The sequence below is a fragment of the Schistocerca americana genome, chromosome 5, assembly GCF_021461395.2.
Source record: "Schistocerca americana isolate TAMUIC-IGC-003095 chromosome 5, iqSchAmer2.1, whole genome shotgun sequence".
NCBI lineage: Eukaryota > Metazoa > Arthropoda > Insecta > Orthoptera > Acrididae > Schistocerca > Schistocerca americana.
The window spans coordinates 325,386,447-325,408,769 of record NC_060123.1 but is presented as its reverse complement, the minus strand read 5'-3'; the positions used below and the strand labels follow the sequence as shown (position 1 = coordinate 325,408,769).

General features: G+C 38.8%; 1 protein-coding gene across 1 annotated transcript in view; it reads right to left on the bottom strand.

Moving 5' to 3' along the window:
* The window catches only part of LOC124615583 (damage-control phosphatase ARMT1-like), a 53,590-nt gene that overhangs the window by 7,356 nt on the left and 23,911 nt on the right, over nucleotides 1-22,323 (bottom strand). Inside the window, exon 5 of the mRNA XM_047143568.1 lies at nucleotides 2,228-2,399. Within this exon, the coding sequence (XP_046999524.1) occupies nucleotides 2,228-2,399 (172 nt within the window). The remainder of the gene's footprint in view (nucleotides 1-2,227; nucleotides 2,400-22,323) is intronic.

Sequence of the window (22,323 nt, the reverse complement as noted above, 5' to 3'; positions counted from 1 at the left end):
TAGCCTATCTCCGATGTTGTTCAATCTGTATATTGAACAAGCAGTAAAGGAAACAAAAGAAAAATTCGAAGTAGAAATTAAAATCCATGGAGAAGAAATAAAAACTTTGAGGTTTGCCGATGACATTGTAATTCTGTCAGAGGTAGCTAAGGACCTGGAAGAGCAGTTGAATGGAATGGACAGTGTCTTGAAAGGAGGATATAAGATGAACATCAACAAAAGCAAGACGAGGATAATGGAATGTAGTCGAATTAAGTCGGGTGATGCTGAGGGAATTAGATTAGGTAATGAGACACTTAAAGCAGTAAATGAGTTTTGCTATTTAGGGAGCAAAATAAATGATGATGGTCGAAGTAGAGAAGATATAAAATGTAGACTGGCTATGGCAAGGAAAGCGTTTCTGAAGAAGAGAAATTTGTTGACATCGAGTATAGATTTAAGTGTCAGGAAACCTTCCTGAAAGTATTTGTATGGAGTGTAGCCATGTATGGAAGTGAAACATGGACGATAAATAGTTTAGACAAGAAGAGAATAAAATCTTTCGAAATGTGGTGCTACAGAAGAATTCTGAAGATTAGATGGGTAGATCACATAACTAATGAGGAGGTATTGAATAGAATTGGAGAGAAGAGGCGTTTGTGGCACAACTTGACTAGAAGAAGGGATCGGTTGGTAGGACATGTTCTGAGGCAACAAGGGATCACCAATTTGGTACTGGAGGGCAGCGTGGAGAGTAAAAATCATAGAGGGAGACGCAAGAGATGAATACACTAAGCAGATTCAGAAGAATGTAGGCTGCAGTAGGTACTGGGAGATGAAGAAACGTGCACAGGATAGAGTAGCATGGAGAGCCGCATCAAACCAGTCTCAGGACTGAAGACCACAACAACACAACAACATACTATGAAGAGCTGTATGAATGAGTTTCGATGAGGAAACAAAGTGTTTCTGGACACTTGTTCCTGTAATACACTTTCTTCTTCTGTGTATGTGGAATGTATCCTGAAATTTTTTTTTTTTTTTTTTTTATACTTCATTCCCCTTCTAGGCAGCTTCACCTTGGAAAACACATTCATATGTTATAACAATTTGGGATTCCCTTGTCCGGTGAAAAGAGAAGAAAATATTTGATGGTCCAGAACTTTACAATGATATGGCAAGGATGTCACTCAAGGTCCAGTCTGTGAATAGCCATAATTGGACAGGATGAGATGTGTTTATAGTTCTGTTGCTCTCTTGTGAGTAGGTTTTTGTCTTTTCTGCATAGTTGGTGGTAGTTCATGGCATGGTAATATGCGCTATAGATGTAAATTTAACCAGAGATTCTTTAAAAAAAAAGGTTAAATTTGTGTTGTTAATAGGAAATCAATAGTCCCCAGTCTTGTGTAAAGCTGAATAGCAACATAGCTCATGTTTGGGAAAGGACCATCATAATAAAGATGGATAGAGCTGTAATTTCCATCGTTGCAGAGGGTAGCTGCTTGTCATTTACTTTTGAGGAGACAAATGTATTCCCTGTCTTTCCCTTTTCTTTCTATTCTGTGTGCAAGAACACTGGTTATTTATCTTTAAGTTGTTTCCCTAACAGAAATCTGAATTTAGGCAATACGTTGTAGCTAGTGAAGTTTTCAGTCTCTTTTTATTCATAGTGACAGTTCATCACCTCTACTTCTCAATTTTATGTAAATATTTATATATTCGATGGCAGAACTTAGTTGTGGCGGCACCTACCAACATTTTTCAGAACTTCCGCTTACTTTGCACTCGATTCTAGGCCGTAGGCAGTTTTTTGGATTACAAAAACCGGAAAAAAAGTGCGGCTTAGATTCGAGTAAATACGGTATACTGAATTAGAAGGGGACTGCTAAAAAGCAGACGTTAGTACCTGATAGTGAAAGAACTGAGGTAAGCTGTAAGACATTGGACAGTGAAAAACAAATACAGAGTAAAAATTCTAAAAACTACAAAGTCCGCTCTTTTTGTTCATTCATCTACCATCTTGTTCCTGTGGTCCTACTTTAATGAAGGGTAATGAGATGATATTCTCTCCTCCTCTACATTAATATTCTTTATTTACACATTAGTTTTGATGGGGCTGAAAGTAATATAGCACACTCAAAAAAAAAAAAAAACATCGTTATTTTCAAAATTATTATGATATGATTTGGATGACTGTTTATTTTGCTGTTATTCATTTTAAAAATAACAATTTCAGATGAAAACTCACCTACAAGTTTATTCTGCTCATCAGCTTCAGATAAAACTTCCCATATTTTATCAGAATCATCTACTAAGATATCATCTTTGAAGTTTTCAGCATATGTAAGAGGATTTTCTGTTATGAGAATTTGAACACCTTTTGACAGAGATAGGTCGAAGCGGTTACCCCAGAGGTTCAGCTGTGGCAGAAAATAAGTTAATTAAAAAATTACACAGTTAAAAGGCTCTCTAATGACAAAATACCAAAAACACACAAAAGAATGATTAACATTATCTAGTAATCTCAGTAACAAAAGTGAGTGGAAGGTCTGAGGATGATAAATCAGGTTACCAAGTTTATACAACTACAATAAAGAGCACACTGAATTTAACAACATGCCATTTAATGGAGAATTTCACATTTTCAGGTGTCCTTTTGGTCCAATATACCATATAGAAAAACATGCATTGTAACAGGGACAACTCCAACTCAAAAAAATTGACAGGAAAAGCCTCTAAATGAAAGAGGAATGAACCAAGTATTTCATTATAATTAGTGATTTCATTATTAATACCTTAACTAAAAATAAAAGTAGGGGAGAACTAGAACACTCCACTTGAACAACAGGTACATGTAACAGTCTAACTGACAATATCTCCATTGACAGAAGCAGGAGCAGGTGTATCAGCGCAAGTCAAATCCTCAATGGACTGTCAAATCATGATGGACAACTGCTCGCAGTAAATAAAATCAACCTGTTGTAACCTTACACAGTGAGCATGCATAATTAAAACAGCGCATGTCTCCACGGCCAGCTTAAACAGGTGGCTGCACGTCAGCACACATGTTGCAGCAAGTGCTGCAACGTGTGCCCAACAGTGATATATAAACCGGGATGCCGGGACCCATGGGCACATTTACGTTTACCTGATAGTCATGTTAAGACTGTGTGATTCCTGGTTAAGCATGTTTGTACTAAGTACTCCTTCACTCAGTGTCTCAGTATATCCTTGAATGTGGAAGCGGAATAAAAGTTTGTTGATTGGAATTCTGATATTCTGTATATTCTACTCTGCATGTTTCGCTTCTCAGTTCACTATGGACAATATGCAAGTGGAAGAAATTCTTCGATCTCTTGCTGAACACCAGTGAGCTCTCACAAATCAGCACCACGCTCTCTCTGTGGCACTAAACAATTTGGCAGCATTGTTGAAGTGTCAGGGTTCATCTCTGTTGGCGTAACCCCACCATTTCCTCCATATAATGATTATGTGGAAGATTGGGACACATATGAAAAACATCTTTGGCAACAATTCCAAGCTTTTAGAGCTGCTAACCCCAATGCGTATAAGGCTTTCCTTCTGTCATGGATTTCTGCTCGGGTTTATCACCTCTTTTGATGAAATAAGTCGATTGCTCTATACTTGTTATTGCTGCTCGCGCAGAGGTCTTCCGTTATCAAAAGCAGCAGCAGCAGCTGCTGTACAAAGCTTGGGCAGTGGAACTTCATGGGCTTAGCTATCATTGCCAGTTTGTTGTCTGATGCAGAAATTCATGAATATGCTCTATTATGTGAAAACCCCTCTCTCACCGAGATTTTGAACATTGCTCAGTCTTTTCAAGTATGTAGAGAAGCAGAAAATCAGACAGATGCCTAGCATGAAATAGCCGCCATTGCTTCTCCTCCTCAGACACTGTCAGTTAGCTCACAGGGGAGAAGACGACATCAGAGCCATGCAACTGTGGTCTCCACAATGCATGGGACAGTGCTGTGCTAAACAGCAACAGCAGTTAGTGTCACAACAGTGGCTGTGTGCTACTCTCCCTTTGCACCCTTATTATTATGCTGAACATGAATGGGCCATGTGCCCAAAGCCTTGATCAACACACAAATACTGTAAAAAAAAAGGGGGGGGGGGATATTGCATCTGTGTGCAACTCTCAACGTCCTTCATCAGACATAAACGTGGATGCAAACTGCTTCCCGAGTGATGGTGGTCCAAACTAACTCTATATTGAAGTGTGTTTTATGGTCAAAATGTTAAAAATGCAAGTGGCCAAGAGTGTAGTGGTGACTTTGTTAAATTCTCAAACCTGTGAGGACCTTGGATCACTGGTGTTGTCCCATCTCCTGTCAGTTGGTAAGTTACAACAAACAATAAACACTCCCATAGTGGGTAAAGCAGTTGTTCAGCCTTTGACCTTTCTAGTGGTGGATGATGCCAACACTGAAAACTTGGGTTAGACGCCTTCAAAATTTTTGGCTTCCCTATTTTTGACAAAGTTCACCTGATATCAGTTCGGTACCAGCAACTGGACATGTTCTGCTTGGAATATTCCTTCCTGTTTTTGGAAGGTATGGAGTGTGCTACTTATTTTAAGGCTCACATCACAATGAACCCCCCCCCCCCCCCTTTTCTCGCACCCATTTCCCAATAGCTTCATGAGAGCATATCGAATTGGAACTCGATAGACTTATGTCTTTGTGTGTTATAATGCCTATCTCCTCTGGTGATTTTGCACAACCTGGTGGCAACCTTTGTCTCTGAGATGATTTTAAGAAGGGTGTAATTTCACAGTCTATTATTGATTCCTATCCCTCACCTCATCAGGATGAACTCTTAGCACAGTTTTCTAGCAGTCAACATTTTTTCAAAACTGATTTGTCTGAGGCGTACTTGCAACTGCCTCTGGACATGATTCCAAACATGCCTCATAGTAAATACCTCCTTTGGGTTATACCAAGACCAGCACCTGCCATTTTCCAACAATTTTTGGAAAAATCACAACTTCCATGACAGGGTGCATTAATTTCCTGGATGGTATTGTTTGTGGTTTCCAGTTTCGCAACAGAAGAACACTTGTGGAACCTCTGTGGCTCATTTATTGTGCAGCAGGGAGCCAGTCTGAAATGTAACATGGAAAAAAATCACTGTATTTTCAGCAGTCTGTTGTCTACCTCAATTTTGAAGTCTCACCTGCTGGCATCAAGCTTTTATGCCAGTATATAGATGTCATTATGGGTTTTCCATATCCTACCAATGCCAAAGAGTTTCTTTCTTGGAAAGACTACATATTACCATAAATTTCTTCCCGATGCAGCCACAGTGGCTCAGCCCCTTCATGCTCTCTTACCGAAAGGTGTCCCTTTTCAGTGCCCCCCCCCTCCCCCCCTCTGCGAGTGTGCCTGCGCCTGTGAGTGCGCCTGTTGAAGTCAAAATTATACTTCGAACCTTTCTTGGTTACCTTCCACCTGGGCCAACATCTGGAGTTGGTGCAATTTGTGATGGTCCCCTGGACATTAAAGAAGGTGGGACATAGTTCTTAATAGGCTGTCTGCTCACCACAGATGACAAAGCGTGCTCTGCAATGCACTCCCGTATTGGCCACTTGTTTGGTAAGGAGTTCTTGTGGTAGAGAGTTCCATTCCTCCACCAGTGCAGCTAACAACTGCTGGATGGTCATTGGTGCTTGTGGACATGCTGCAGCACGTCTCCACAATGCATTCCACACATTCTCACTGGGATTTAAGGTGGTGGAACAGAGACGCCAGCCCATTCACTGAATATCCTTTCTTTTCAAGAGCTCCTCCACCTGCACTGTTCGATACAATCGTGTACTGCCATCCATAAAAATTAAGTCAGGGCCAAATGCACTCCTGAAAGGATACACATGGGGAAGGAGTACAGTCTCACAATAATGATGACCAGCGAATGTAGTGTTAAATTATTTGCAGACCAGTATGCTCAAGCAACATTATGCTACCCCACATCGTAATACCTGTACCACAAAACTACCACGTTCAACAACATTCATGGGTGCATTGTGAGTTCCCACCCCCTGCCATATGAAACATCCCTTGGCCCTTTCCCCAGTCAGATCATCCTTGTGGTGGAGCTCATAGGCCGATAGCACAGGGACATCAGTAATTTTACAATGGGTCTCTTGTAAACACTAGCACAGTGGACGATCCTGCACTAGAAATTTCAATTTCTCCAAGTGCATCCTGAATCCACTGATGGTCCACTCAGCACGGGAGCCACTGATTTTATTGGTGAGGTTATTTCATCCTGTCTCTCCACCAGGCAGGGGATCGAGCGACATTTAGACGCTTAGCCATCGTGCTACATGTTTCCCCCATGTAGATTTCATACTCCATTGTCTCCCAAGCTGAATCATTCGAATCATCAGACAGAATAAGGTGTATGTGATTTGACAATTTAAAGCCTGTTTCCTTCTGAAGTCAATGCTTCCAGTTTGGCTTGGTTTGTTGCAAGAGGAGACTTCAGAGAAACAACTGCAGCAGTGGTAGTGGCAGTCTGGCCTGTTTACTGTAGTCTGCCTTTTTGAGTTGTTGGAAGCTCTATAATACTGTCAACCACGGCCTGTTCTGATGCGTTTGGAGAAGCTATAAGCTCTGAAACTGCACTTATGGCCACAAGTATTAGTGCTGTCGCTTGCAACCTCTGTTTATGTTGAGGCATTTGCATTCTAAACAGGCTTTTTGAGAGCTGAAGCAAATAAAGCTGTGAAAGTGGGATATATCATTGCTTTATATGTCTTTTTTTTTTTGCCTCATCATATGGAATACACTTCATAGTTTTTAGCTTCTGTGTCTTCCTTTCTTCAAGACAGATGCCACAGTCTACTCAAGACAGGGTGACCTCTAGAGCAGTTTTCAACACACTTCAGAGGATGGACAAATGATGTCATTGTGGGTGGCCTTACCACATTTGCTGCAAGTGGTGCCCTCCTTACATGACATAGTAATGTGCCCAAATAGCTGACATTTTAAACATTGCATTGGGTTGGATATATAAGGCCTTACATTTAAGCGAATGAACCAGCCTTAAGCTCTGAAAGCAGTGTGTTACAGAACATAAGAATAAAGGAACCAGATTTCACCAATTCACCATTGACACTTTTCAGGATATTTTACATACCGGTCACACCATCTTGAGCCCACATATCCTCCTGTTGTTCTTTGGGAATACTGCTGTAGTCCAAGGTGTCGTGTAGCCATTTTGATGGCATATTACCCTAGGGATTTAGCTGTCTGGAGGTTTGTTGCTTGTTGGGAATGAGACATTTCAATCAACAGAGTTCCCACCCTCAATTGCTTACAGATTTTAAGGGGACAGCAATGACTTCTTAATCCTTTTGAACAATGGAAGGTGAAACATTTTCAAAGTTGTCCTCTTTTCTTTTAATTATTAAAAACACATTCAGTCTGTTCCTTTACTATAAATTGAAATATTGGAAATAATTCCTATAACCGGAGGACCAACAACATGAGTGCCCTTGTTGGGTCTGATGTCGATATGTACTAGCGACACACCCATTCCACAGGATGTGGTCTGGAAAGGTCTGAGGGTACCATCTTGGCCCACAAGCAACTATGCAAATAACGGTCCAGCCAGACAAGAGCCCCGTTTGCCTGGGCAAGTATGAATGAGGTTGGGCAAATCCCCTGGAAGTTGCCCACCACCAATTGTTCCACCTCAACAGCCGTTCATCTCATCAGTGCACGGCATACTTGACGTCGAGGTTTTTTTTTTTTTTTTATATATATATATATAAATATAGTGGTTTTTACCATTCTCACAATCCAGCCAGTTAAGCCACGATCCCCATTCCCTGTGACACACAACATTCCACCGTGGTGTCACACATAGGCAACAGAGGTACAGTGGTGCTTAGCCATCCTCAGCTCAGAAAATCCAGGTTCACTAAACAACCCAGCAAACGAATGCTGAGCTCCCTGACACACTTGGCATTCGGCAAGCCTGGGGGGCATTTGAGAATGCCATGAAATCAGCGAGCATTAACCCCCACCCCCTCCCACTGGTCAAGTCCATATCAATGGAGTGACAAGATATCAGCAACTGTTTATCTTTTGACACTCATCCTCCATATCAGTGTGCAGCTCACTCTGAGTTTTCAGGTTTTTGTAGAGGTCTGTACTTCTAATCCAGGAAGGCTCAGATCCTCACTCTGAGGTAATAAACATTCAACTGTCATAACCAACAACGGTCACATAGGCATGCCCAAATCTTACGCCAACAAAGGACTATCAGCATGGGCCACTTTTCAGTTTAAGAATTTAAAGTTCATAAAAAACTGCAACCTTAACAAATGGTGACTTACTTCCCAAAGTTCCTTGCCATTTATGCCACCAAAAAACACGCACATAGCTTACAAAATGCTGTGGACAGAGTGAGAATTAACGTCATTCTGACGTGGTATAGACATTTCACCTTCAGAAATGAAAATGTTTGTTTCAGAAAATAGAAAAGCACCAGTAGAAGAAAAATGAGTTCATGTCAGGATATTTTTCTATAAGGGTAAATACACATTTTACTGCTAAAAAATAGTCACACACTATCTTCCTGTAATGGTTTGGATTTGCATTGAGTTTAATGTGGGGACATTTAGTGTTTTTATGTTGAACTTCATTGATATTGGTGATCTGAATCCAGAATAGTCAGTTATGTTCTTTTTTTTTTTTTTTTTTTTTGTAATAGTGAAAATAAGCGTATATTATAGTGAGATGTCTGGAAGTACAGAAAGCGAACCACAACCTAAAAGGAAACGAGCAGTAAACAAGGCAACTTACAAACTTAAAAGTATTCCTAATGCAAGGGTAAAAGGAGAAAGTTATTTTTCTTACTCTGGCAGGAAAGTAACTCAATTCACTAAGCTCAACATTCTCACTTGGAAGAGCAAATTCTTAAATATGGCTGTGAAACAGCAACTTTATAACTCAGAACAGATTGAAAAATCAGCAAACCAGTTTCAAGTAGAGGTTTATTATCTCTTAACAGTAATAAACTGTATTTGCAGCTGGTTGGCTGATTTTTCAAGGTACCTGTAAGAGCAATTCAAAATGTTATTTAAACTTTGACAGGGATGTTATGAATAAAATGTGGAGATTTTTCATTCTTTTAAAAATTCTCAAAATACTTAAATTAAGACTTTGGTTGAGGTTACTTAAGTTGCGCGTAGAAGGGGAAAACAATGTCCAGACCAAGAGTTAGGCAAAGACAGAGATGGGCCTAATGAAGGCACTTTTAAAAGAAATTATTCTTACACTTGTAATTTAAAGGGTGGCAAAGTACTGAAGCATGTTTCACAGTATGTATTTATGTGAATCCATTGTATTTCATATGACATATTAGAGAGATTTTGCCAGTTATTGCTTCAAAATACTACCCCTAAAGACATGAGGGGCCACAGAAGGAGTAACAATGCGGTTCCTGGCAGCATTTTGTAATAAAATTGGTTATGCTGAGATAAATGTGCTAACCAATCTTAGATCATATGAAACGAATGATTCCCAAGTTGAAGACTCAAAATGCACAAATCCTCTACCATTTAGCTATCTGAAAATGTATAAGCATCAACATATATACACACTTGCTGTAATTACAATGATGATGATGGACTTCTTCAAACGATAAGCAATAATAAACAATTATTTGTACTCTATTTTTGAAACATACGTTTCAAAGATGATTTTTCACAAATAGGTCAATATATGACAGTATTTTCTTTGCTATATGTTGTTAGAGGTACAACTTTGTCTTTGGACTGTTTGTAGTACGAGTTTGAAATGCGAGGATGGAGTACAAGTTATGTGTGTTGGTGTTAGCTTGGAGTTTGATGATTTTTTATTTTGAAGTGAAATGACTGTAAATATATCTATTCAACAACAGAAAATGCACCAGTGTTCATATTATTTAAAAAAAAGCAACTTGAAAACCATAAAGAAGAAAATGAGAAACAGTACACAGAATTTGATCATTCAGTAGGAGAATTATTTGATCGTATCCACAAAAATACAGCTCAATTGAATGATATAAATGAAAACATTGAGAGGTTAGATGATGGAGTAGAGTCTGTTGCGTTCAAAATGAAAGAAACTGAACTTACATTTAACACTGAAGTGAAAAATGTTAAAGATGAAATCACTAAAGATAGGGGGAAAAAAACTGCTTTTGAAAAAGTGCAAGAGGAAATAAGTAACGTTGACAAAAATGTAAATAGCTGAAGTTTGACTTTGGAAACTAATGTTGATACTAAACTGGCACTTGTTGAAAGCAGTTTTTTGAACAGGTGAAGATAGTAGACAACAAATTCACAGAAAATGTATCAATAAGTAACAACAAAACTAGCACTCTAGAAAGTAGTGTTTCTGTTCTGTGCAAAAAAGCTGGAGAATTGTCCAATGATGTAGTTGATAGAAATCTTGATAACAATGTTGGTACCACATTTTGCAACATTCCAGTGAAAACTTGTCAGGTGAAGGTAGTTTACACCCTGTAGATTTTGTGCAGTATTACAGAGATAATTTTGTGTCTTATATGACTCACATTATGAAAATCAAGTTTGTTAAGAAGTTTCTAGAAGGTGAAACATTAAGTTGGGCTACTCAGTATACTAATGATGATACAACCTATGCAGATTTTGAGGAAGGATTTTTAGACAGATTTTGGTCAGAGACTTCAGCTAGACTAAAAAGTGAATTTCTCAATGGACCAAATTACAGGGACGAGTGCATTAGCATGAAATAGTTTTGCAAAAATCAACTTAAAAAGTCAGCTCATGTGAGCAAATCTTTCAATAAATTCACTTAGATCAGTGCCTTAAAAAGGAGGTTACCAGCTGAGCTACATGGGACCTAATCTATAGACCAGACAACAGGGTAGACAAGTTTTTGAAATATGTAGATAAATTAGACAGAGCTTTAGAAAAAACAGAGAAATACAACCACAGCAGGCACAAATATTTTGAAAGAGGTAGTAAGCAAAATTGGCACAGCAATAACCACAATAGGGGGAATTTAGTAACAACAATGGTAACAGTTGCCATCAGCAGGAACATAATAGCAATAACAACAATTTTCACCCTGGAGAGCAACATGGTAATAGTTGCAGCAGTAGCAACAACAACAACAACAATTACATGCACCTATTCTTTGAAAAAAGGAGTTGTAGAAAAAAATGTTTTCTACCATATGTAAAAATTATGTAGTTCATTTTTCATACATTTTTGGGCAAAGAATTTCAATGTGGTAACTTATGGTTTTTGTTTATGCTGTGTTACTTTTCTACAGGTTGGAATGTAACAATATTATGAAAAGGAAAGTTGCTACTCACCATACAGCGGAGATGCTGAGTCACAGATACGCCCAACAAAATACTGTATCACAAATAAAGCTTTCAGCCAGTAAAGCCTTTGTCAACAATACAGACAGACACACACACACACACACACACACACACACACACACACACACACACACACACACACACACACACACCTATCTGTAGTCTCATGTAACTGAAACCACAGTTGATGAAGCCCTTACTGGCCGAAAGCTTTATTTGTGACAGTCTTCTTGTTGTGCGTGTCTGTGACTCAGCATCTCCATTATCTGGTGAGTATCACCTTTCCTTTTCATGATATTATTGTTACATTCCATCCTGGATTTTCCACTGTTTGATTTTCTACAGGTTGTAAATAAGTCATGGGTTGTATTTTATTAGTTCTTTCATGAAAAGTAATTAGTTTTTTACAGTGTTATTTGTCAACATTTAGAGTAATTTTTTAACTAACTAATCATTTGAAAAGCTGAAGCTTTAAGTATAGATCTCAGTCAATTCTTGAGCATTTATTCAGTTCTTAATATAACTTTGTTTGCGGCATATAATAAATTAATACTGGTGTCATTTCCACATTATTTTTTGTCATGATATTTGTGTGAAAAGGCTCTGGAATCTGAAAATGACCATTACAGCATTTCTTTTTGCTGTTGGAAAATTTTTGTCACCCAATGAAACTTTTATATTTCTATGCACTGCCATGGTCCCCTCGGGTGTTCCATCACTCCAGCCTTTATGTAATGAGTGGCTGGCATCAATCCAAGTTTAATCTATCCACAGTATTTTTTCGAATCACACACCCATAATACTGCACACAAAAAAAAATCTACACTGCCATGCAACTTCATCTGTCCTTTCTAATCTGCACCGCCATGCAACTACATCTGCTCTTCCCACAAATATTTTGCATCCATGAAACACTCAACAGCTGAACCCTATGTCTTTCAGCTTCCTTTATAGAGATCTTCTTTCTGAAGTGACACTAGTAATTTAGACAGAGTGTGATGTTTCCGTCTCTTATAATAGCTATGTATATGATGAACAGCATCTTTCTCAAAATTGTCCAAAGCTGTCACTTACTTCTTTCTCAGCCGCTTCTTTCCTGGTGTGTTCAGCCTTGTTGTGCCACTCTCACCACAATTTATACTGTACTGCTCATTCCCTATTGTTAGAACAATTTCTCACTTATTTTCAATGCTGCTGCAGTGCTCTTAACAGCCTGAGCAACAAGAAATAAGGGATCAGTTTTTTTCCTTCTCTTTTTCAAAGTATTCCCTCAACAAACACTCGCAGGCCTGGCTGTGTAGCACACTTTTCTTCCTCCATTTCACTTCACGTGTTGGGTTGGCACTACTTGTTGCACTAGACGTTGTTTAAAAGGAAACAGAAGCAAATAAACACTAAAAACATAATGAACTATGAACTGAACACACACAATGAAACGACAGCACAATTGCATGTGAGACACTCACTGGTACATTCCGTCACGTGCCTGCCAGGTTCGCAGAGCAGCAATGTGGCGCCTGCTACCTGCTCGAGTGCAGTCCATTGTTGGCTAGCTACCTGTGGCTGCTAGGCAACAGATCGACACTACTGAGATGTCAGTACCAAAGACTCGTCTCCCATAATATAGTGGAAAGGTCTGGAATGAGATCGACTCAGCCTAATGAGGCCAAATAAAATGTCTCTTGAATATAAAAGTTGTGAAATTGACGCACAAGTTGCCAAAATGGCATTATGTTGTCGGGTTTGCAACAGGTTGCATGACATATTTATTAGCAGCAAAGCATCAGCTTTTATTTATTCAGTTTAGAGGGTGAGTGCTTGATGTGTCAAGGGTGGCAAGCACCATCCAGGAGTAAGTGAAACTAAAGTAGTAAGTTACTAAAAGAGAAGGAAATTTATAACTTCCAATCGATAGACTGAACTAAAGGAATAAATTACTCCAGGAGTAAATTTTTCATTTACTTCCGGAGTAAATTTTTCATTTACTTCCGATGTAAATTTATATACTCCATTACTGGTGGAGAGCACCATTAAAGAGTATGCTACTATGTTAGTAACTTAAGGAAGAAATAAGGCCAAAATTTACTCCTAGGTTGTAGTAAGGGTAAAGTAAGAGAGTAATGTGGGATCTTTGAGGTCTGTGTTTTATGCTCTATGGAGACGGAGAAAGAGGTGAACATCTCAAGAATGAGGGTTGTATTGGAGAGAAGAGACCCATTTGTGATGTATAGCGACAGTGATTTCGGAGCCATTACTGCAGCATAATTCGGACAGGAACCATGCTTTGTGTATAGGCTGAAACTTCTTTGTGAACTGCAAATCTTTCGCATAGGTACTTATCAAATAATAGCAGGGGATCTCACTAATATCCATCGTACTGCTGCTGGAAAAGCTTTTAACAGTGTGATGAACAGTGTAATTGCCTTAAAGCCACTGTATGTGTCCATGCCACAGAGCCAAGAAAATATACCAAAGAATTCTATCAAACTGATGGATTCCCAAATGTCATATGGGCCATAGATTGTGCACATATACCCATACTTTGTCCTTCTGGAGCACAAGCAGAAATAACAAGAATTTATTTTCTATCAATGCACAAATCATCTGCGATGCCAATATGAAGATTCTGAATGTGGTAAGCCATTGGCCAGGTTCCATGCATGATGCACGCATTTGGGACAATAGTGGAGTTGCTGCAGAATTGGAAAATGGACAATATGATGGGTTGCTTTTTGGAGATAGTGGATATCCTCTCTCCAAACATCTTATGATGCCTGTGTTCTGAGCCCAGATAGGAGCCAAATGGTGCTACAGTATGATGTTTGGTTTGTGGGGCACTCAACTGCGCGGTTATCAGCTCCCGTACAAAGTCCCAACCTTTGCTCAGCCCAATCTCGCCACTTTCGTGAATGATGATGAAATGATGAGGACAACACAAACACCCAGTCACCTCGAGGCAAGCACTACAATAACGCCCATATTGCTACCAGATGTGTAATACAGCAAACGTTCGGTGTTTTAAAGAAATGTTTCCAAATTCTCACAAAAACAATGTGATTTATACCAAACAAGTGTGGGAATGTTATTGTGGCTGCTGCAGTTCTACACAACTTTGGAATAGAAGTTAGAAATGGGTTTCATCCTGATGCTGTGGAGGTGAATGACACCGAACAATGGGCATTTCAGCCAGAAACAGATGCTGCAGGCCCAGCTGTCAGGAGCTGCAGGCCCAGCTGTCAGGAGGTGCATTATATTTAATTACTTTAATAAAAATTGTACCTAAATTGCTAGTAAAATTAGAAGTTAGTGTATAGATTTTTCCTTCATAAATAAATAAATACGCCACCAGACTGTCACTAATGGAGTGAAAAGTGACTCATTTTATTTATGTGTAATTTTGTAATTATGTTCTTTCTTTCTTTATCTTTCTTTTTTTTCATAAGGGATTAACATTCTCATTTTATTTTGTAATTGAGTATACAAAGTCATACAATGTTTCAATTATTTCTAAAAAAAAAAAGACTTTTTATAATATTGCAAATTCACATAAATATTAGAAGATGGTGTTAACAAAAATTACTACCGATGCTGAAATGATAAAACACAAATATTATGCCATACAAGAAACAAGAACATATTAACCATTTGAAAAAATATCAAGGAAATAAAAGATGTTTTATACGTATGAATATTTTCGTATTCATTCCAAAAAACCCAAATTTCTCGAGCACACTGAATGAAGAACTGGAACCTGAAGATTTCTCCATTACATTCCTGAACTTACTCATAATTTCCATTTTACGGCTGAGCTCTTCTTGCAGGATTTCTCTTTGTCTTTCTATTAATAACATTTTTATGTTGTATCCCTCTCGTATTAAATGCATTGAAGTTCATCTGCTTTTTTCAACAACTCTCGGTTCTTAACTACAATCACATGTTCTCTCCCACTTTTGCTGGGTGCATCTTCTGATAAGCTCCCACCAGAGAATGCAGGCCGAGGTTCATGACTATGGGATACAGTTCCACTTTCAGCAGCTTCATTGCTACTTTCAGAGAAATTATTGAAGTTGCTTGAAAGTATCGCATTATCTTCAGATGTGTCATTGTCATTAAGGATTCAGGGTACTTATAAATGGTGGAAAAATCGAAACTTGTTTTTATGACTTCTGATTACATTGATATATACATTATAAGGTTTCAAATGAAAAATGACCTATATATAGCAAATTTTAAAGTTACCGTCATGTATGCCGCCACGCCCCCTTTATTTCTGTTACAGAAACCAATATTATTTCGAAAAGAACTGTGAACTCTCTGTTTCCAGCGATTATACGTGTGATACATTGTATATGTTGGTAACAGTGCAGGTTTCTAGTGTCAGTAAATGATTATCTTTGCTAGTATTTACAATTGACAGGAATGGGGGAAAGAAATACAGTAGAAGAAGAATGGGTAGCTTTGAGGGATGAAGTAGTGAAGGCAGCAGAGGATCAAGTAGGTAAAAAGACCAGGGCTAATAGAAATCCTTGGGTAACAGAAGAAATATTGAATTTAATTGATGAAAGGAGAAAATACAAAAACGCAGCAAGTGAAGCAGGCAAAAAGGAATACTAACATCTCAAAAATGAGATCAACAGAAAGTGCAAAATGGCTAAGCAGGGATGGCTAGAGGACAAATGTAAGGATGTAGAGGCTTATCTCACTATGAGTAAGACAGATACTGCCTACAGGAAAATTAAAAAAGACCTTTGGAGAAAAGAGAACCACTTGTATGAATATCAAGAGCTCAGATGGAAACCCAGTTCTAACCAAAGAAAGGAAAGCAGAAAGATGGAAGGAGTATATAGAGGATACAAGGGCGATGTACTTGAGGACAATATTATGGAAATGAAAGAGGATGTACATGAAGATGAAATGAGAGAGACGATACTGCGTGAAGAGTTTAACAGAGCACTGAAAGACCTAAGTCGAAACAAGGCCCTGGGAGTAGATAACATTCCATTAGAACTACTGAAAGCTTTGGGAGGGCCAGTCCTGACAAAACTCTACCATCTGTTGAACAAGATGTATGAAACAGGCCAAATACCCTCAGACTTCAAGAAGAATATAATAATTCCAATCCCAAAGAAAGCAGGTGTTGACAGATGTGAAAATTACCGAACTATCAGTTTAATAAGTCACGGCTGCAAAATACTAATGCGAATTCTTTACAGACGAATGGAAAAACTAGTAGTAGCCGACCTCGGGGAAGATCAGTTTGGATTCTGTAGAAATATTGGAACGCGTGAGGCAATACTGGCCCTACGACTTATCTTAGAAGAAAGATTAAGGAAAGACAAACCTACGTTTCTAGCTTTTGTAGACTTAGAGAAAGCTTTTGACAATGTTGATTGGAATACTCTCTTTCAAATTCTGAAGGTGGCAGGGGTAAAATACAGGGAGCGAAAGGCTATTTACAATTTGTACAGAAAGCAGATGGCAGTTATAAGAGTCGAGGTGCACGAAAGGGAAGCAGTGGTTGGGAAAGGAGTGAGACAGGGTTGTAGCCTCTCCCCGATGTTATTCAATCTGTATATTGAGCAAGCAATAAAGGAAACAAAAGAAAAATTTGGAGTATGTATTAAAATCCATGGAGAAGAAATAAAAACTTTGAGGTTCGCCGATGACATTGTAATTCTGTCAGAGACAGCAAAGGACTTGCAAGAGCAGTTGAACGGAATGGACAGTGTCTTGAATAGAGGGTATAAGATGAACATCAACAAAAGCAAAACGAGGATAATGGAATGTAGTCGAATTAAGTCGGGCGATGCTGAGGGAATTAGATTAGGAAATGAGACACTTGAAGTAGTAAAGGAGTTTTGCTATTTAGGGAGTAAAATAACTGATGATGGTCGAAGTAGAGAGGATATAAAATGTAGACTGGCAATGGCAAGGAAAGCGTTTCTGAAGAAGAGAAATTTGTTGACATCGAGTATAGATTTAAGTGTCAGGAAACCTTCCTGAAAATATTTGTATGGAGTGTAGCCATGTATGGAAGTGAAACGTGGACGATAAATAGTTAGGCAAGAAGAGAATAGAAGCTTTCGAAATGTGATGCTACAGAAGAATGCTGAAGATTAGATGGGTAGATCACATAACTAATGAGAAGGTATTGAATAGAATTGGGGAGAAGAGGAGGTTGTGGCACAACTTGACTAGAAGAAGGGATCAGTTGGTAGGACATGTCCTGAGACATCAAGGGATCACCAATTTAGTATTGGAGGGCAGCGGGGAGGATAAAAATCGTAGAGGGAGACTAAGAGATGAATACACTAAGCAGATTCAGAATGATGTAGGCTGCAGTAGGTACTGGGAGACGAAGAAGCTTGCACAGGATAGAGTAGCATGGAGAGCTGCATCAAACCAATCAGGACTGAAGACCACCACCACAACAACAACAACAACAACAACAGTATTTACTTTTGTTTCACTGAAGCAGTCAGTTCGCATGTTACTGAATGTTTGTTGCCCAAGTGCTAAATAGATTTGTGGAAGTACATATCTGTTAGTGTGCAATAAATACAAACTATGCCACGCATCAAGAAATTCAATAAAAGGAAATTCTGTGGTAACCAGTTCATAAAAAAAGCGAGCCACACTGTTGAAAGTAACCTATGTATCAGTTCTTCAGGGAAGAAACTCCCACAAGGCACACCTCCTGGCGATTCAAATTTTTGTGTTAACAATGACACTGTTTGTAGTGGATTTGTTGTTGTTGATGTGGGTATCTTATCTTCTTTGATAAAGGAATCGGCGAAATGTAAACAATGTGATGGTGTAGGCTGTCTGGAAATAACTGAACAATAAAGTAGCAGGAAAGGTTTAGTGTCAAATTTCTGTGCAGATCCTGCAATAAATCTACCTTGTAAATGACTTTGAACATTGTGCATAATTAACATGATGCGAATCTGAAGTTAGTGTATGCAATGCGTGCAATAGGAAAAGGAAAAAAGGCTGCTCAAAGTTTTGTGGTTTGATGGACCTTCCTCCTGTTCCTCCACGTACATAAAAATACTTTTAGGTGCCTTGAGAGTTGTGTCTAAAGCATCTATGAAACATGCAGTAGAAGAAACTGTAAATATTAGTGGAACCAGGGACATTGCCATTGCACTTGATGGGACATGGCAACATCGAGGACATCGTTCATTGAATGGTGTTGTAAGTGTTACCTCTCTGGAGAATGGAAAAGATGTTGATGTTGAGTGCTACCACACCTGCCATGGTAACACTGAAGGATATACTGAACATCAGTGATCTAAGAATTATGATGGTTACAGTGGAGGTATGGAGTGTGATGGAGCTCTAAAAATATTTCAGAGGTCAGTGCCCATTTATAACGTTAGATATACGAAGTACCATTTATAACGATATGAATATAATAGATGGAAACATCCCACGTGGAAAAAATATATTTAAAAACAAAGATGATGTAACTTACCAAACGAAAGCGCTGGCATGTTGATAGACACACAAACAAACACAAACATACACACAAAATTCAAGCTTTCGCAACCAACGGTTGCTTCATCATGAAAGAGGGAAGGAGAGGGAAAGACGAAAGGATGTGAGTTTTAAGGGAGAGGGTAAGGAGTCATTCCAATCCCGGGAGTGGAAAGACTTACCTTAGAGGGAAAAAAGGACAGGTATACTGTGGATGGATATGTGTGTGTGTGTGTGTGTGTGTGTGTGTGTGTGTGTGTGTGTGTGTGTGTGTGTGAACCCACATCCTTTTGTCTTTCCCTCTCTCCTGATGAAGCAACCGTTGGTTACGAAAGTTTGAATTTTGTGTATATGTTTGTGTTTGTTTGTGGGTCTATCAACATGCCAGCGCTTTCGTTTGGTAAGTTACATCACCTTTGTTTTTAAATAAGGTACCATTTATAACGCTAGATATACAAATTACCTAGGCGCTGGTGACTGTAAAGCTTTCAATAAAATTAATGAGTTCAATGTTACCTTCATAAGTTGTCCACAGATGACCATCCTATTCACAGACTTTGCCCTAAGGCCCCATACACACGTGCGATTTCCCACAGTGCTGCTGAGCAGTGCAGCGGCAGCGGTCAGCATTCCATAATGCAAATTGATGGGACATTTACACACATGGCACTTTGTATGCCAGTGGAAGGGGCAATCGCGTGACCATCTGTGCATGAGCGGCTGTCCGCTGCTGGCAGCGGCGTTTTCATGCCTGTTACCTTTCACACATGGCATTCCATTAGCGAATCAGTCATTCTCACAGCACCACGAGTTTTGATATGAGGTAGAAATGCGTCCTGCTATTTGGGACTCAAGATGTAATGTATACAGCAACTCGATTGTGAAACGCAGAGCAGGGGAAGAATTGTGTGACCTGTTTATTCCAGGGTTTGCAAATTAAACAACAGATCCCAAAAACCAAAAAGTACGTACTTAGAATTATATGTACAATATGTTACATTATTATGTACAAATATTAGAAGTCCCCAGATCAAATTTTCTTCAATTGCCAACTCATTGCACCTTCTTCACCTGTGAAGAATTCAGCAAATTTATCTCTCATAACAGCGGCTGATTTGTTCCTTGTTCTCGGCATTAGGGCTTCCTCGACTCAATGTAGTCCAATGATGTTCAGTGTGTCTTCGAATGTATACTCATCTCTATGACGAACGAAATTATGTAATACGCAGCATGCTTTTATTATATCTGAGGCCAAATCAATTGAAACATTGAGTGGACGATGTAAGATTCTCCATTTGTTGCTGAGTATTCCAAAAGTACTCTCTATGAAACGTATCACTCGTGGTAAATGATAATTATATATCTTTTTGGTGATTGGCAAATTATTTCCACCACAGGGTCTTTGCATATATTCTGTCAAACCAAATGTTTTATCATCAACGAATGTAAATGGCAGCGGCCCTCCTCCAGCACATATTGGTGTCGGTCTAGGAATTTTCAGTTTGTGGTCTCTTTACCTTATTGAATAGCGTACTGTTTTTAAAGATTTGTGAATCTGAACTTTTGCCATAAGACCTGATATCTATGTAAACAAAATTATAATTTGCATCACAAACTGCTAATAACACAATTGAGAAAAAGTGTTTGTAGTTAAACTGAGCCACTACACCGGGGCTTAATCAAATGCATGTGTCTACCATCATGGTGTATAGGAGGACAAGGGAAAAAAATTCCCGGATTTTTCCCAGATTTCACGGTTAAAGATACACTTTCTCCCAGGTGAAAATACACTTTTTCCATGTTGTGTGACAGTATACTTTCCGTCGGAACTGTAAAACTTATCAATCCTTTGAATGGTTATGGTTTTATACAGTGGTGTAGAATTTCCCAGCACTTTCGAAAACAAAACTCATGCGAAAAAACACATTTTGGAAAGATCTTTGATATGCAGTAACATGTACGCTGCATATTTTCAATTATTTAAATTCGAATTCCACTAAACATCACATGTTACTTTCCGAAGCATCGAAATCAAGATTGTGATGCTACTTTGTAAGCCAGTCATAGCTCATCTCACGTGATCTTGCCAGCCGATGACAAGTTGATATTCAGAGAATAGGGCACGTGATGCAGTCAGCCAATAGCTACATCACTGTCAAGTTGTGCGAACACAAATATAGGAAAAGTTACGGTTCAAATTAATATACATAGTGTTGCTACAAGAACAGCAAAGCTTTCATATATAATATTTGTCTCGAAGATTAATAAGGTGCAGGAGAAGCTAGTCTTTCATATATAATGTTGATCTTTTTTGCGCGTGTTACATACACAAATGTGCTAGTCAAATTTTTAATAATGACATAAATGTCTGATCTTCTGGGCTCAAAATTTTTCTAACTGGCTCGTCATCAAAGAGTTGATTTTTAAATGAGAGTCAAACGCTCTGATTTAAGAACTGCATCATACATTCTCGCAAATAGTTCATCTTGTGTAAAAGGAAATTTACTTTGAAAGTAACGCTTTTCAAACCACCATTCGCAATATTTTCCCGCGACCTGTTAGAAACAGGCTTGTTCCAGCAGTTGTCAGAATGCCAGATAGGCATCACCGGGCTTGCGCAGCTACGACGACGTGGGAAACCCGTATGTTCGTACGTGTAAAAAATTAAAAGATCTTATATTATGTCATAAAAGAAATAAGACATCAGAGGATACTCCAAAAGCATCGGAATTTTGTAAACCAAACTAAAATGCATGATCTGGCTTAAAGTGCACATTCGTATGTCCAGATTCCCAATGAAGTAGGCCTCGACAATGAAGTAGGCTTTTCAGTGTGCTTTTCGGGATGTAAATTTTCTCATGTTTGGTTCTTTATTATGGCATAATGCCATACATACTAGAAACTGAAAAGATGCACTTGAAATGCTGCGAACAGTTGAAACTAGCCAATAGTGTCAAATTAAACACTTCGTTTCAAATAAATTGCCTGCCTCAGCGGAAAAGATTAATAAAAGGCAAATTTCTGTAGCAAACAGACAAAAAAGTTCATTGTCCTGCAACGTGATTAATGCTAATAACACATTTTAGCCTTCCAACATTATGTGAATGTATTTTAATTCACTTGACAGTTACCGGCTACAGAAATCCGTTCTGTTTATATTTGACGCGAGAGCAGTAAACGGAGAGGAAACACCAAAATTACTAAACATAAACAAGAGTCAGGTGGGGACGACCCACCTCTCCACTACAACTCCGATTGCTCTGCGCGGATTTACGATATTTCTGAACCAGGGCAGTACTAGATAGTGCCCCTAGCCCCTCTCGCGAACGTTTGAGATAGGACTTTTCAAAAATATGTTCATTTTGTAGCACACATCTTTCTGAAGAGTCTGATACATAAAACATACATGTTCGAGGGCATGTAAGACATGTTATTTTGTCTTAGACGTGCCAAAGTGCAGCGCCATGCCCCTTC